Source organism: Salvelinus namaycush, chromosome 31 (assembly GCF_016432855.1).
Source record: "Salvelinus namaycush isolate Seneca chromosome 31, SaNama_1.0, whole genome shotgun sequence".
Taxonomy (NCBI): domain Eukaryota; kingdom Metazoa; phylum Chordata; class Actinopteri; order Salmoniformes; family Salmonidae; genus Salvelinus; species Salvelinus namaycush.
In genome coordinates, this window is record NC_052337.1 from 47,571,167 (window position 1) to 47,589,464 (window position 18,298).

At 41.5% G+C, this 18,298-nt stretch overlaps 1 protein-coding gene across 1 annotated transcript in view; it reads right to left on the bottom strand.

Moving 5' to 3' along the window:
• The window catches only part of setd9 (SET domain containing 9), an 80,328-nt gene extending 62,248 nt beyond the window's left edge, over positions 1-18,080 (bottom strand). The window contains exon 1 of the mRNA XM_038971149.1: positions 17,942-18,080. Coding sequence (XP_038827077.1) covers positions 17,942-18,039 — 98 coding nt within the window. The 5' untranslated portion in view covers positions 18,040-18,080. The remainder of the gene's footprint in view (positions 1-17,941) is intronic.
• Between the last annotated feature and the right edge of the window lie 218 nt (positions 18,081-18,298).

Genomic DNA, 18,298 nt, shown 5'->3' on the forward strand with positions numbered 1-18,298 from the left:
CCATGTGTAACTGTTGTTTTATGTGTGGAACTGCTTTGATTTCTCTTGGCCAGGTCGCAGTTGCAAAACTTCTCAGCTAGCATACCTGGTTAAATAAAGGTAAAATAAATACAATTATTAAAATGATCTTTTTACCATCTTAATCTTTTATTTTTATTGGCCTTTCTGAGATATGGCATTTTCTTTCCAACTCTGCCTAGGCCAGCATCCCGGAGTCCCCTCTTCACTGTTGAGACTGGTGTTTTGCGGGTACTATTTAATGAAGCTGCAAGCTGAGGACTTGTGAGGCGTCTAGTGTCTAGTTTGAGAAACAATGTACTTGTCCTCTTGCTCAGTTGTGCACCGGGGCCTCCCACTCCTCTTTCTATTCTGGTTAGAGACAGTTTGCGCTGTTCTGCGAAGGGAGTAGTACACAGCGTTGGACGAGATCTTCAGTTTGTCAATTTTTCGCATGGAATAGCCTTCATTTCTCAGAACAAGTATAGACTGAGGAGTTTCTGTAGAAAGTGCTTTGTTTCTGGCCATTTTCTACCTGTAATCGAACCCACAAAGGCTAATGCTCCTGATACTCAACTAGTCTAAAGGAGGACAGTTTTATAGCTTCTTTAATCAAATAGCCTTTTAAAATTATAAACTTGTATTAGGTAACACAAAGTGCCATTGGAACACAGGAGTGATGGTTGCTGATAAAGAGCCTCTGTAGATATTTCATACAAAATCTGCTGTTTCCAAAAGTTATTTACAACATTAACAATGTATTTCTGATAAATGTTATTTTAAATGGACAATTATTTTCTTTAAAAAACAATGACATTTATGTGACCCCAAACTTTGGAACGGTAGTGTAGTTTAAGTATAACTCACACTTGTGTGATAAGTGTGTCTCTCCTCATTTGATAGTATTTAGAATTTCCACCACAGTATCCAATTGTCATATTTGAGTAAAAGTAAAGAACTTCATATAAAATGACTGAAGTAAAAGTGAAAGTCACCCAGTAAAATACCACTTGAGTAAAAGTCGAAAAGTGTTTGGTTTTAAATGTACTTAAGTATCAAAGGCAAATTTAATTGGTCAAATATACTTAAAAAACGGAAAAGTTCAAGGATAAATCATTTCGATTTCCTTATGTCAGCAAACCAGAAGGCAAGATTTTCTAGTTTGTTTGAATTTACAGAGCAAGAAGCACACGCCAACACTCAGACATAACTTACAAACACAGCATGTGTGTAGTGAGTCCGCCAGATCAGAGGCAGTAGGGATGTTTGAATGGGACAATTTATGTCCTGCTAAGCATTCAAAATGTAACGAGTAGTTTTGGTGTCAGGGAAAATGTATGGAGTAAAAACGACATATCTTTAGGAATGTAGTAAAGTAAAAAGGGGTAAAAAAAATATCAATATCAATAGCAATGTAAAGTACAGATACCCCTAAAACTATTTTTACACCACTAGATTGACCATACCTGATGTGCTTCACCAGGTTCTCGCTCATATGGCTCTCTGTGTTAGGGGAACCAGTAGGGTCCAGGACAATGGCAGAGTGGGTCCTGCGATTGACATACTAAACAAACACAAGCGGTAATTCCAAGTCAGTATATCAAAATGGCCTCAAACATAACATATTCAAGAATAGTACTGTGTAATCTCTAACTAAAATGGTAAATCTTGTGGAGCTTACCAAGAGTATCCAGTGGTAGTTTCCCACGTTGCAAACTCCAATCAAGCAACTGTGCTGCTCCAGACTGGTCTACAGGAATAGGAGTGAAGATACATTTATACGATGTGGCAGGCAATATTTTGTCAGGAAGGTGGCAGTACTCCCTACATTGACCAGTCTAGCCTCTTATTTAGAAACATGACACAAAAGCAACTCTGCGGACATGCCTTTACCTTTGACAAGGTGTTCTTGCGCATCGCCACCTTATCCCCATGCAGGATTATCCCTGCCACAAAGTGATCCACAATAAAAACGTCCCCCTCCACTTGAAGGTCAACCCTCTTCAGTTGGAGGTAGAAGTCAATTACCTAAAGCAGAATGGCATATGGTTGGTCAAAGTTAACATGATGCCCAGGCAATACAGTCAGCTCAGGCAACAAATCTAATTGTACTTTATACCAACTGCACGCATGGAAATTTCATACAATTCAACCATAACATGTGGGGGACCTTAACATACCTCCCCACTAAGCCACTCATTGGGCTTCAACGTCAGGAAGTCATGGAGGTGCAGGATGGCAACGGATCCCTCCAACAAAATCCTTGCGGTTGCCCTGTCCACTCCATCCGACGACATTGCCCACAGTTGCTTCACCTATACAAACAGATTTTGGCCTTCAAAAATGGGGTCCAAACTGCCTGACTGTACAGATGCAATCAACATGCAGTAGGAAAACATGCAGAATATAACAAAAACAGTCCCATTCCACTTACTCTATTCTCCAATTTGTCATCCCTGCTGGGGTGTTTCTCAGACAGAGACTGTTGGAATTGGTCACCCTATTGAATAATGGTTACAGTTCAGTTTGGGACAGATCTGCATTTTGTGTTCACGGATATACATTAAACCCATGAGGATCACATGGCTTAGTAAAATGGTTACCATTTTAACATACCCAAATAAGAAATGTAACTAAATAGCAACACATAAGACCGACCTGTTGATGAACTGTCGATTGCTCTTCCTGGTGTTTGGTGCCCGTCTGGACATGCTCCTTGGTGGCACACTTATGGCCAGAGCGTTTTGCGGCCAGATGCCTTGTCCTCAGCTTAATTGGCATAGGACTGTCCACACTTCCGCCAATGGCCAGTACAGCTGCCAGTCGGTGGACACACCTCTGGGCACTGTCAGATGCAGAGCAGGAGCACGTCTCCGTTGGCAACAGAGTAACCACATGCTGCTTGTCGGAGAAGCCCTGGTAGAGGAACGATTTGGTGCTTGGCACCAGGAGGATTCGTCCTTTTGCCACAATCATCCTGGCTAAGGCCTCCGCTCCAGTTTCTGCCATGACAACCTCGTCCTGTGCCACACAGAACTGGATGCCTTCGGCAAAAGATACCATGTCTTCCTCTGACATGTGGTAGGGGAAACTGGTGGTGGGCATTCGCCTGGAAAATTGCTCATGGCACTCAGGGGTCAGGTGGAAATTCCCTAGATTACAGTAGGCCCGCAGCACCTCCCTCAAGGCATTGGTTTGGAGTTGGTAGAGTAGATAAACCAATTTATCTACTCTGACCTTCTTCCATCCAACCAATGCCTTGAGGACAGCACTGAAGCTCTCTGAGCAGTTGTTAGTAATTCCATCTGACTGGATGCCCAAGCTGTTGAGCACATATTGTGCGCTCTTGTCCATGGCATCAGAGAGCGACTGATCGAAATAAGCCTTGAAATCAGGGCTCCAGTGAAGGCACACACTCTCCAGTGTGCATTCGTATTCACTCCTTGTTTTTGTTGCCAAGAGCTCTTTGATGGCCTGCTGGTAATCGGCCACAGCTTCAGCACCCTCTGACCCCATCTTGTGCTTCACATTGTTGGAGATGTGGTTCCAGCAATTAACAATCCTGGCTTGCGGCAGCACAGACTGGATTGCTCCTTCAATAGCCGCCTCACGGTCTGTGCAGAAGATTGCTGTGGATAGTTGGGGAAGGAGTGAAAGGATGGTGCGAAAGAACTGTTTGTGGTTTTCCATGTGCCGGGTGGTGTGAATGAGGAATGCCAGGGGAAGGATAGGTGCCTCTTGAAATGCAACATGACGGAAAACAAGGGGTGAAACATAAAAATTCCCCAGGTCAAAAGTGGTGTCATAGTGAAAAATGTGTGCTCCTTGGTGTTTGCTTTTAATAACTGCCTTGGCCTCTTCAACCATTTCTGGTGCTGCCACCACCAGAAGGGTTGCGGGTCTAGTCTCCATATGGGTGATAAATCCGGGGAGAATGTCACCCATCATATGTGTTGCCACCAACTCGTTCCGGTCCAAAACAGTGACATCCCTTGCTCGACGAATTGTGTTTTTCACTTGTGCCAAGTTGCGAGGTTGGTAGACTGGCATGAATGAAGCATTTGGGGGTGGTGGTGGGTTATTGGTCATGTCTGAGTATACTTTACCAGGTGTTTCAGTCTTTCGCCGGCATATTTCATCCATAATTGAGGTAGCCGATCGGATGAAATCCCTTGCTTGCTGCTGTTGGCTGTTGCCGTGGGGGTGGGGGACATTGGAGGGTGCCTCCTCACCAAAGTAGTGAATTAGCACAGGAGAATCAGGCTGGTGAAGCAACTCATACTCCCTTTTTTTTAACCCTGGTGCTTCCTTTCCTGCATAGTACCGCACCCTTAGTTTTGGTAAACGGCGAGGAAGGCTGTGGGATCCCTTCTGAATCCATCTTTTTTGGTCCGCCTTCCAGTCCTCACATGACAAGGAACTACCTGCAAACAGAAAAATGTCTCCAGGCTTGGGGTGGAGTGGTGGAAGGTGGGATACCTTAGCAGGATCAACCGTTTCAATCATTTCAGCTGCTTGTGCTGGTGTTAAAGGCAGCTGCCGCGTGGTGTATACTTGCTGTGGTAGTGATTGGAAGACCTGGGGTGGTGATGGGGCAATCTGGGAGACGGAGTGGGCTTGTGCATTGGCCAACCTTCCCTTACTCCATACGTCGTAGAGTTGACGGCGATAGCTGAGGGTGTTAGACCTTTCCAGTTCAATTACTATCACAGAAAATATTCCATTTTCCTGATGGTAGCTCGCTGCTGTAACTTCCTCTGGTGAGAGGCCTAGCCTTTCAACAACTGAGGCAATGTCATCAAAAGTTGGGGCCCTCTTTCTCTTTGGCATTCTGACAAGGAAAATGACATTGGTATAACTATTGATATTAAGACAGTTAACTAACTATATGGAATGTTATATGGAAAAATATCCCTAGTGCTTCAAATAGTTTACCAAGCCAGACTGGAGTACATTCAGAATGAAATTGAGACCCGTTACATTCTACATAAATTACATCATTTTTATTTAAAATCTGCATGCAGAATTTGACATTAAAGGTAAAGGATTTAAAGTGAATTCTATCATTTGATCAAATTAACCATATCCCCCCTGTAATCAGTGATCATTTCTAAATACATGACTTGCCAAATCATGTCTAATCAATGATTACTTCCAGGGAGGATGGAATTACGCTATCATTCCTAACCAGTGGGCTGCAGGTATAAGGGACATAAGCAGTAGCTAGGGGACCACCTATCATTATTATTAGGATGTATTAACTAAAGAATTCAGTCACTTACTATTGTATTAGAATAGTAAAATACACAAGGTGAAATTGAGATTTGGTTATGAATCAGCAGTTGGTTATCAAATAAAAATTTGTAACATACACAGTAATACCTAACAAAATGTTTGTTTGTAGCTCCCACAATGCAGCAATACCTAACAATAGAAAACACAATCTTAAAAAAGTATATAAGAAATATCATAACAAGTTGTGTAAGTCACTGAGTCACATGTCAGCTACAAACATTTAGATAGGTAAGTTAGTCTAGCCAGTTAAACTTCTAGTAATAATGCCCCAATACGGATTTTGTTAAGTCACTCTCACTCAGATATGGTTAACAAACATAAGTCTTGGTAAATGTGTAAAATTTAAGGAAATTCCCTGCAATACTGCTCCATGGCAAAATGAGTGTAATTGCATGAAATGTTTTATAAATGTTTATTTCTCTCCACAGTCAGGGAGGGGCCTAAAATGTTTTGCCAGTGAGGTGGGGGCGCACCCCAACAAAATCTCAGTTAGGGCCCCCAAAAGGCATGTTAAGATCCAAATGAACATCAGAACATAAACAGAGGGGGACCTGGGACTTCATCCACAAATCATCTCAGAGTCAGTGTTGATCTAGGACGTGTCTCATCTTATTCTTGTTGTAAACTGCAAAACTGATCCGAGAGGAACACTTCTACTCTGACACAGTTGATACGTAAGGCCCCAGGTTAGATTGAATGTTGACACTTGACCCCTGGGGATGAGTGGGGTTATATGGGTATCAAACTTCATGCTAATGAATTTACCTGGAGTTGGAGTGATGAGTTATTGCTGACGCGGATGACGCAGAGGCTCAAGTGTTTCCACTGTACGAGATATCTGTGGAATGGTACAGACAGTATACAGGTCAGAGGTGAAAAGTATATTATATGCAAATAAGACGATTGGGATGTTGAGCTGACAATAGTGGCTTGCTCAATCTTTACATATATCCCTCCTTTCTTCCTTCCTAAAAGTAATCACTGATTATAAATAACTACAAGGGTTAAACCCATGTAGTGCAGCACTTGGTTTGACCTGCCCAATCCTGTCTAAGCAGTGATAGCTTTATTGAGGGAGGAAGGAGTTGGGCAGTAATTAGTACCAAATATCTCAGTTCTCCCAAAGTGCACCCATTAAATTCTCAGCATGTAGAGGAAATATGGTTCAAAGTCATTTTAGGCCATGCATGTGCAAATCTAAATGCTTTTACACATATGGCAAATGATATTATGTGCGCCCTTCAGGAGAAGTGAGTGTTTGATGTCATTAAACTGAATTGAAATCATGATCATTAGTTATTTGTTACACAGACATCCTACCAAAATATGTACAAATATTTACAGGCCACTCAAAACAACAAATGAATAAAGACTACAAACGAAATGCTTCACCCACATATTAAACATATTCAACGTATGTCTACATGAACAACTAGTGATATTCAGATAATATATGCTATTTCAGTTGTCATTGATTGGCATTTCCCCTCATCCCAATTCACATGTTATGTCTACATCGTGTACAACCATTCCATCTAACTGCATAATAGGCCTGCCAACATTGGACAAGTGCCGGAGAAAAAACAGTCACATGCTAGATCAAACAGTGAAATACCAAAGTTTGTCGGGATGTCATCTAGAATGTGGAAATTTAAGGCCATATGCAAGGGGTCAAAGGTCACAATTGGCCAGAATGGGAAGTATCATCAATAACCAGACACTGGATGCATTATTAGTATATTTATTTACCACAAATTGTCAGATATAGTTTTAGTAGTTCATGAATGTCTTTGTACAGGAAAGTTGTGGTTAGCTAATGGGCCACTTTCAACAAAAAGGAGACAAGAAAGGTTTGTTTTTTGTATAAAAGCTAAAAATTACTAAATGTTTTCTGATAGGGTATCCTACATCAAAGGAGAATTGTCCTTAGTGGTGCTGCAGACCACCAAAATGTACATTTCCATAACTGTACAGGCAAAAGATTATTAGGGTAATTCATGCATGTTTGTCTGATAAAGCATTCAGTCATTCTGGTAAATTAAAGGGTATTTCACCTGCATGTGTTACATTCTGGGCCTAAAGATAAGAAATTGGACCGTTGACCCATTGATCATTCTAAAATCCAGATGACCTCCACCCATATGGTGTTCATCACCCTATCATTTCATATAGCATGGATGACTGACTGCAAAAATTAAGGGAAATGACACTGAAATATAATTTGGTGAAATGTTTTCATTACACTACTTTTGAAATGTGAAGAAAAGTCTTACATTTTAGATTGGAAGGTCACATCCTTTCACTTCAATTAGATGGCATGTGTATGTTAAAATTATATTTACAGGATTTTTGGCATGTCATGTGTAAAATGTAATGCTATAACAAATAAATCTTACCAGTCACAACGGTGTCAATGAATTGTTGGAGTCACGTTCCAGATTGCAGATGATTTTTAAGGCAAATGGAGACTGATTAGATTAACCTTGATTTATAAATAACTACTTAATATTATTTGTAGCTCAGTAATTCACTCACAGTTCACCCTTGATCGATCACAGTCTTTATGCTCTAGAACACAGCAAAGGAGTCAATCTATGATTTCAAGCACTTATAACGAGCACCTAGACTACACACACCTGTGTAGCATTGACTGCACTTCTTCTTGCACTAATGTGTGGTCAATTAGACATTAATGACAAGAAATGACTAGACACCTTGTAAATACTTGACTTAACCATTGTGTATTCTTAACATTCTGTTTACTCCCCTTGTTCCAAGGGTCAAAAATTACCCGCATTCACTGAACCACTCAAATAAAGCAATAAAGTCCAAATCTATTTTGAATGAATAAACAACCTGTCATTCATCACAAACTTTGTGAATATCTGGGGTTTCCAGAAAAACTGTATTTAGTCAGTGGACACCACTTGTTTTTATTACAACACACCTGTCATTATTGTTTTCTTTACTAAAGTAGAGGTTTATTATTATTATTATTATTAAGGTATTGCAAAGGTATAAAAAAATTTTTTTCAAGAGAGAGCACTTGTGTAGCCTAAGACAGTAGCAGAAATGTGCAGAAAGTAGTTTTGAAATAATTTTATTGAAGGGAACAATAACAGTCTTGAGCTTTTTTGAAAAAATTGTGATATATTCTGATATACAAGTACAATGAGGAAGTCTTCTCTAGTCTTCTCCCATTTTTTTTTTACCATTGTCCTCACCTGCAAGGTGTATAAACAACAAGAATAAATAAGAATAAAATAAGATAATAGATACAAAACAAAAATGTGATGACCATAAATCAATCAACTCTAATTAGCACATGTAGGACAGTATGCAAGTGTGTGTGCGTGGACTTTGCAGATGTATTTCTCACATGTGCAGCACATAGCATTTGTTTTACAGCTGTTCTTTGGGGGGCAGAATTGGCATCTCCTCCTCTTGCCTGCCCCATCTGCAGCCTCAGGTGGATCAGGACAAGATTCAGCCCCCTAAACAGCTTTTTCAAGCACTGCAGAGGCTGCTGTGAGGTGGAGGCGCTCCCTTCTTTGAATGTGTGGGGTTATAAGTGCCTTTCCCAGCTGCTCCAAGAACACCTTCATGTTGTTCATTTTATCAGGTATCCAGGTATGGTTGATCTTGTTCAATATCCCGAAGGCATTGTATGAGGAAACATCAGTCATCCTCCCGCAGCTGTAAGTTCCAATCACCTTGTCCAGGTTGTCCACGCCTCCTTTGTTGTGGTTGTAGTCCAGGATGATGGCTGGCTTCCTGTCCTCACGATCACTGATCTCAGCCGTTTTGTGCAGTCTCCTCAGGAGGACCACATTCTTGTTCCTCTTTGGCAGTGCGTATCTGGTAGCAGGGAAGTATCTGGTAGCAGGGAAGTATCTGGTAGCAGGGAAGTCAGACGCAGGAGAGCAGAACTTGGTAATAGCCAGAGCAGTTTAATAAAAAAACGTAACGGCATTAAAATTAACAAAGACATATGGGTAATATAACCCGTGGTGCACCAGAACACAAGTGCACAAGCACTTACAATAAACAATTACCGACAAGGACATGGGGGATACAGAGGGTTTTAAATACAACATGTAATTTGGGAATAAAAACCAGGTGTGTGTAAAACAAGACAAAACAAATGGAACATGAAAAATGGATCGGCGATGGCTATAAGAACGGTGACGTCGACCGCTGAACACCACCCGAACAAGGAGAGGCACCGACTTCGGCAGAAGTCGTGACAGTGGTGGTAAGGGTGAAGGCAAACTTTGATGAGAAGGCCTCTCCCCCCTTGTTGCGTGGAGTGCAGGGGGGAGCTAAGGCTTGTTCTTTCTAACTGTGCCAACCATGGTAATCTTCCTCTTCAGGAGCTGCTGGCTGAGTTCATAAGAGGTAAAGAAATTGTAACACGTGACATTGTGCCCCCTCAGTCCATCTGTCACATCAAGCACAAGCCGCATCCCCTGGTTCTTCTCCGGGCCTCCACTGGTCAGCTTCCCTTTGTAGACTCGACCCCGCCCTGTGCAACTGGGTACTGGACTTCCTGATGGGCCGCACCCAGGTGGTGAGGGTAGGTAACAACATCTCCACTCCGCTGATCCTCAACACTGGGGCCCCGCAAGGGTGCGTTCTGAGCCCTCTCCTGTACTCCCTGTTCACCCATGACTGCGTGGCCATGCACGCCTCCAACTCAATCATCAAGTTTGCAGACGACACTACAGTGGTAGGCTTGATTACCAACAACGACGAGCCTACAGGGAGGAGGTGAGGGCCCTCGGAGTGTGGTGTCAGGAAAATAACCTCACACTCAACGTGAACAAAACAAAGGAGATGATCGTGGACTTCAGGAAACAGCAGAGGGAGCACCCCCCTATCCACATCGACGGGACAGTAGTGGAGAGGGTAGTAAGTTTTAAGTTCCTCGGCGTACACATCACGGACAAACTGAATTGGTCCACCCACACAGACAGTGTGGTGAAGAAGGCGCAGCAGCGCCTCTTCAACCTCAGGAGGCTGAAGAAAATCGGCTTGTCACCAAAAGCACTCACAAACTTTTACAGATGCACAATCGAGAGCATCCTGTCGGGCTGTATCACCGCTTGGTACGGCAACTGCTCCGCCCACAACCGTAAGGCTCTCCAGAGGGTAGTGAGGTCTGCACAACGCATCACCGGGGGCAAACTACCTGCCCTCCAGGACACCTACACCACCCGATGTCACAGGAAGGCCATAAAGATCATCAAGAACAACAACCACCCGAGCCACTGCTTGTTCACCCCGCTATCATCCAGAAGGCGAGGTCAGTACAGGTGCATCAAAGCAGGGACCGAGAGACTGAAAAACAGCTTCTATCTCAAGGCCATCAGACCGTTAAACAGCCACCACTAACATTGAGTGGCTGCTGCCAACATACTGACTCAACTCCAGCCACTTTAAGAATGTAAAAAATGATGAAAAAATGTATCACTAGCCACTTTAAACAATGCCACTTCATATAATGTTTACATACCCTACATTACTCATCTCATATGTATATACTGTACTCTATACCATCTACTACATCTTGCCATCTTGATGTAATACATGTATCACTAGGCACTTTAAACAATGCCACTTTTATATGTTTACATACCCTACATTACTCATCTCATATGTATATACTGTATTCTATACCATCTACTGCATCTTGCCTATGCCGTTCGGCCATCGCTCATCCATATATTTTTATGTACATATTCTTCATTCCTTTACACTTGTGTGTATAAGGTAGTTGTTGTGAAATTGTTAGGTTAGATTACTCGTTGGTTATTACAGCATTGTCTGAACTACAAGCACAAGCATTTCGCTACACTCGCATTAACATCTGCATGTGACAAATTAAAATGGATTTGATATAATTTGATTTGGAATTGATTTGATCTTCCAAGCGTAGCTGGATTGTGCGTAACAGGCCACCCATATCATGATGCAATACTTTGCTGTCTTGCTCGTCATATACTGCCGAAAAGGACAGCAACCTTTTGACAAAAGAAATCAGTAATTATTATCAGCATCACAGAAAACAATCACATAAATCAATGATATTATAGCAATACATAATACAATTAACAGTGAAAATCACTTACGTTACAGATATGAAAATACAAATGTACCTCTGAATGGAACCAGTTGCTCATCCACTGTTACTTCAGGCCCAGGGTTGTAGAGGTATGGCAGACGCTTCTCACCCACTTCTCCCAGACCTCTCTTCTTGCCGCCAGATTGTCTCTCACACGTCTTGCAAGTCTTGACTCACGGTTATCAAATCGTACTATTCTTGAGAAATTGTGAAAAACATTCAGTGGCATCGTGACACGGACAATCGCCCTTCCACTCTCTGCATCCTAAATGCTGCCATCCTGCCCTGGTTGTCATATGGTGACAAGGACCATGTTATTTTGCTGTTTAAAAAAAAAAAAAGATCTCTTTCACCTTTGGGGATTTCTTCTTCATCTGAAGATGATGCATTGTACTCTGGGTTGTATTATTCCCCATCTTCTTCTTCAGATACCTCTTCCTCTTCTAAATCATCGTTCTCTTGTTCCTCCTGGACAATTGAAAAAAACAGATCTACGACCTGTTGGGGACTGAAACGTGAACTCATGGCTTCAGCCAAGAGAGAACTGGGGGGACTGTCATCTGCAGCACCTTTATAGCCTCTGACTGCATTCCCCACAACTAAACAATGGATGGTTTTGTTGCAGACCAATAGATTGAGTCCATTTTGTCTGAAATAGCTTTTATTTTGTCTGTGACTCATGTGTGGGGTTGTGGAGGGGAGATGTTGCAAATTAACCAGAAAGTTATAGTTTTGTCGGAATCAGTAGCACACATAATCTCTATTTCTCCTTGTGTGTCTGTCTGTGTGTGTGCGTGTGAGAGAGAGAGAGTCTTTGGGGTTTTGTGTTGTGTGAATGATTGTATAAATGCCGTGTAAAAAAATGACCTTAAGACAATCTTTGTACCCTGGTGGTGTACAGTTTTAATGGGAATATCAACAAAGGCGATGTTTCACTTTTTCTAATGTTGGGGTCACTCTAGGAAAAGTAATCAAATATCAGGTTGAAAAAATATTATTTTGAGGGTTTTCTCTGCTGATGAACACAGTGGTGGGTAATTTTATACTCTTAAGACATCACAAGGGTTAAGAGGCAGGGATGGGGTGAATTCCATTTCACTCATCAATTCAGGAAGTACAATGAAATTCCAATTGCCAACCTCTTGAATGCTTTCAAAAAGGATGTTTTTTTTAATAGGATTTGGAATTTGGTTTATTTTCTGAATTGGATGGAGTCACTGGCTTACTGGTGCTCTTTCATGCCGTCCCTAGGAGGAATGCGTCACTTTAGTGGGTTGAGTCACTGACGTGATTTTCCTGTCTGGGTTGGTGCCCCCCCTTGGGTTGTGCCGTGGCAGAGATCTTTGTGGGCTTTACTCTGCCTTGTCTCAGGATGGTAAGTTGGTGGTTGAAGATATCCCTCTAGTGGTGTGGGGGCTGTGCTTTGGCAAAGTGGGTGGGGTTATATCCTTCCTGTTTGGCCCTGTCCGGGGGTATCATCGGATGGGGCCACAGTGTCTCCTGACCCCTCCTGTCTCAGCATCCAGTATTTATGCTGCAGTAGTTTATGTGTCGGGGGGCTAGGGTCAGTTTGTTATATCTGGAGTACTTCTCCTGTCTTGTCCTGTGTGTCCTGTGTGAATTTAAGTATGCTCTCTCTAATTCTCTCTTTCTCTCTTTCTTTCTCTCTCTCGGAGGACCTGAGCCCTATGACCATGCCTCAGGACTACCTGGCATAATGACTCCTTGCTGTCCCCAGTCCACCTGGCCGTGCTTCTGCTCCAGTTTCAACTGTTCTGCCTGAGGCTATGGAACCCTGACCTGTTCACCGGACGTGCTACCTGTCCCCAGACTTGCTGTTTTCAACTCTCTAGAGACCGCAGGAGCGGTAGAGATACTCTTAATGATCGGCCATGAAAAGCCAACTGACATTTACTCCTGAGGTGCTGACTTGCTGCACCCTCGACAACTACTGTGATTATTATTATTTGACCATGCTGGTCATTTATGAACATTTGAACATCTTGGCCATGTTCTGTTATAATCTCCACCCGGCACAGCCAGAAGAGGACTGGCCACCCCTCATAGCCTGGTTCCTCTCCAGGTTTCTTCCTAGGTTTGAACTTTCTAGGGAGTTTTTCCTAGAAAGAGCTAACTTGAGGTGTGTAGGGGGGTAGAGGGTAGTTCCCATCAAATAGCAAGAAATGAAGTGACACCTTGTGTAGAATGTCCTTTAATAGAGTTGTGATAACATATTATGTCGTGGAGTAACAAAATATAATCCTTGTCTGCAAAAGCCAACTTTTACCTGGGGGCATGCTTTGTAGACCATTCAAAGGCGTTCCGATACCTTGTCCCCAAGACAAAACCCACATGTTATGATAGCTTATAGACAGTAGTATGCAAATTTATGGACAAAGTTCCAATATTAAGATTTTGGAATAACATTTCTAGGGTTTATTTGCTGGTAATTGGAAACACGTCCCTTTCGAATTTCGTCCCCCATTCCTAAACACATCCATCCTATAGTGTAGGTTTTGAAGATTCATAATCTATGCTTGTAGTCATCAGAAGAAGATTGAGGAACGGTTGGTGGACCCAAGAAGTACAAGCCCCCACGCCATTCTCCAACCTCTGAAATGTTGTCTTTGATGTGTACATTTTGAAGTAGCCCTTAACATGTATTCTCTGTCTGTCTGGTAGAGTAGTGGTTATGGTGTTTGCTCCCCAAACCAGAGCTTGAGAGGTCAAATCCAGGGAGAGCAATTTTTAGACAGCCATTTTTGATGTTGCCTTTTGTGGGCATGAAAGAGCTAACTTGAGGTGTGTAGGGGGGTAGAGGGTAGTTCCCATCAAATAGCAAGAAATGAAGTGACACCTTGTGTAGAATGTCCTTTAATAGAGTTGTGATAACATATTATGTCGTGGAGTAACAATATAATCCTTGTCTGCAAAAGCCAACTTTTACCTGGGGGCATGCTTTGTAGACCATTCAAAGGCGTTCCGATACCTTGTCCCCAAGACAAAACCCACATGTTATGATAGCTTATAGACAGTAGTATGCAAATTTATGGACAAAGTTCCAATATTAAGATTTTGGAATAACATTTCTAGGGTTTATTTGCTGGTAATTGGAAACACGTCCCTTTCGAATTTCGTCCCCCATTCCTAAACACATCCATCCTATAGTGTAGGTTTTGAAGATTCATAATCTATGCTTGTAGTCATCAGAAGAAGATTGAGGAACGGTTGGTGGACCCAAGAAGTACAAGCCCCCACGCCATTCTCCAACCTCTGAAATGTTGTCTTTGATGTGTACATTTTGAAGTAGCCCTTAACATGTATTCTCTGTCTGTCTGGTAGAGTAGTGGTTATGGTGTTTGCTCCCCAAACCAGAGCTTGAGAGGTCAAATCCAGGGAGAGCAATTTTTAGACAGCCATTTTTGATGTTGCCTTTTGTGGGCATGAAAGAGCTAACTTGAGGTGTGTAGGGGGGTAGAGGGTAGTTCCCATCAAATAGCAAGAAATGAAGTGACACCTTGTGTAGAATGTCCTTTAATAGAGTTGTGATAACATATTATGTCGTGGAGTAACAATATAATCCTTGTCTGCAAAAGCCAACTTTTACCTGGGGGCATGCTTTGTAGACCATTCAAAGGCGTTCCGATACCTTGTCCCCAAGACAAAACCCACATGTTATGATAGCTTATAGACAGTAGTATGCAAATTTATGGACAAAGTTCCAATATTAAGATTTTGGAATAACATTTCTAGGGTTTATTTGCTGGTAATTGGAAACACGTCCCTTTCGAATTTCGTCCCCCATTCCTAAACACATCCATCCTATAGTGTAGGTTTTGAAGATTCATAATCTATGCTTGTAGTCATCAGAAGAAGATTGAGGAACGGTTGGTGGACCCAAGAAGTACAAGCCCCCACGCCATTCTCCAACCTCTGAAATGTTGTCTTTGATGTGTACATTTTGAAGTAGCCCTTAACATGTATTCTCTGTCTGTCTGGTAGAGTAGTGGTTATGGTGTTTGCTCCCCAAACCAGAGCTTGAGAGGTCAAATCCAGGGAGAGCAATTTTTAGACAGCCATTTTTGATGTTGCCTTTTGTGGGCATGAAAGAGCTAACTTGAGGTGTGTAGGGGGGTAGAGGGTAGTTCCCATCAAATAGCAAGAAATGAAGTGACACCTTGTGTAGAATGTCCTTTAATAGAGTTGTGATAACATATTATGTCGTGGAGTAACAATATAATCCTTGTCTGCAAAAGCCAACTTTTACCTGGGGGCATGCTTTGTAGACCATTCAAAGGCGTTCCGATACCTTGTCCCCAAGACAAAACCCACATGTTATGATAGCTTATAGACAGTAGTATGCAAATTTATGGACAAAGTTCCAATATTAAGATTTTGGAATAACATTTCTAGGGTTTATTTGCTGGTAATTGGAAACACGTCCCTTTCGAATTTCGTCCCCCATTCCTAAACACATCCATCCTATAGTGTAGGTTTTGAAGATTCATAATCTATGCTTGTAGTCATCAGAAGAAGATTGAGGAACGGTTGGTGGACCCAAGAAGTACAAGCCCCCACGCCATTCTCCAACCTCTGAAATGTTGTCTTTGATGTGTACATTTTGAAGTAGCCCTTAACATGTATTCTCTGTCTGTCTGGTAGAGTAGTGGTTATGGTGTTTGCTCCCCAAACCAGAGCTTGAGAGGTCAAATCCAGGGAGAGCAATTTTTAGACAGCCATTTTTGATGTTGCCTTTTGTGGGCATGAAAGAGCTAACTTGAGGTGTGTAGGGGGGTAGAGGGTAGTTCCCATCAAATAGCAAGAAATGAAGTGACACCTTGTGTAGAATGTCCTTTAATAGAGTTGTGGTAAAGTATCAGTGATAAAAGTATAAATTATTTGACCTTCCATATTATTAAAAACCAGACAGCACAACTTTCTTGTTTGTTTATTTAAGTAATAGCCATGGGAACATTCCAACATTCAGACATAATTTACAAACAAATCATGTGTTTAGTAAGTCCGCTAGATCAGATGCAGTAGGAATGACCAGGGATGTTCTCTTGATAAGTGTGTGATTTGGACCATTTTCCTGTCCGGCTTAGCATTCGAAATGAAACAAGTACTTTTGGGTGCCAGGGAAACTGTACGGAGTAAAAAAATAAATATTTTCTTTAGAAATGTAGTGAAGTAAAATCAAAAGTTGTAAAGAAACAGAAAGAGTAAAAGTACAGATACAAAAAAACACAGATATAAACGGAATGTAGTGGAGTACTTTAAATACATTTTTGTTAAGTAATTTACACCACTGGACTTGAAAGGAACACCTCAATTACCTCGACTAACCGGGGCCCCGACACATTGACTCTGTACCGGTACCCCATGTATATAGCCTCGCTATTTTTATTTTACTGCTGCTCTTTATTTATTTGTAACTTTTATTTCTTAATTAACCAACAATTTCCTTTTTAGAAAAATATGTGTTAAGGGCTTGTAAGTCAGCATTTCACTATAAGGTCTACATATGTAGTATTCGGCGCATGTGACAATTAGATTTGTTACACATAAAAACATGTTGTGAACCTGGTGTGACATTATTGAAGCCGTGCTGACACCTAGTGGACATCAAGAGGACCTACACTACACACACATATACACACACACTATAACCTTAAAACAGATAGGATGCTTTACATACGTTGCTCTTTTTTATTAGACACTAATATATATGTCCAATAAACAGACGTTCAAAAGTCGCAATGTAAAGCAAAAACGACTGGAAAGTTCTTCAAAAGCAGCTGTAGTGAATCAAGCATCTTGGGGTTACCTGAAATAGGTCAAAGTATATATTTGAAATGTTCTAATTAATTTAATCTTTATTTAACTAGGCAAGATGAACTCAACAACACAACACAGACACAGTTTACCTGCTATGTCTGGGAAACAGGATTAACACCGAAAGAACTTGGCAAAATACAATGCATATTTCTGTACTACGAGTAGGTATATACAGTATCATCGGTAACAATTGTGTACAAGCCACCTAGCTAATAAAATACTGGGGCTTGCGGTCATTAGTTACATTTCAACCACAGCGATTCCCCAATTGAGGCGCAACAGAGTTCACCGGGGAATGCAGGAACACCGGAAATAATAACTAAACCAACGAACGAGAAATGGCGGAGGCTACCAGAACGAAGAGAGACATTTTTTCCGAGTTAAAAACGTAATTACAGAGCTCACTCCCAACCCGGTATGTCATTCTACTGTTATACGACTGTATGCGTTGTTTGTTGGCAACCTTGATATTTACGGAGTTTTTGGAACGGATTCCTGTTGGAACGTTCCACAAATTATACCCACCCCTTTAATTACATGAATTAAATTGCTATAGTTAACTAAATTGTTACCATTATATTAACATAGGCCAACACAATTGCACTGAATTGTGCACCTTTCTCGATACATTTTTTCATACATAAAACCATTGACATTGTACACTTAATTCAGAGACTTCAGAATTACCTCTCATTTTTACGAAGATTCAATGCAATCCACGGAACGAATCTGTGTCTGTAGGACTTCCATTTGTCTAGAAATCTTTTCATTACAATTCTGAACATAATCTGGACATGGAGGCTGACATGTTGGATTCTCCCCGTAAATCAAGTAGCTGGTGGAAAAAACCCGCTACCGCCATCTGCTGAAAGAAGGGAGAAACAGGGCTACTTAAGCAGTAAAATAAAAAAATAACACGTCGTGCAAATAGTTTATAGACCTACACGAAGAAGTTGAATTTACTCTAGCCTAGTTAAAAAATTATGTTAATTTGTAGCCCAAAAACATTGAAAACACATAGCGTTTAGAAATGGAAGGTATTGT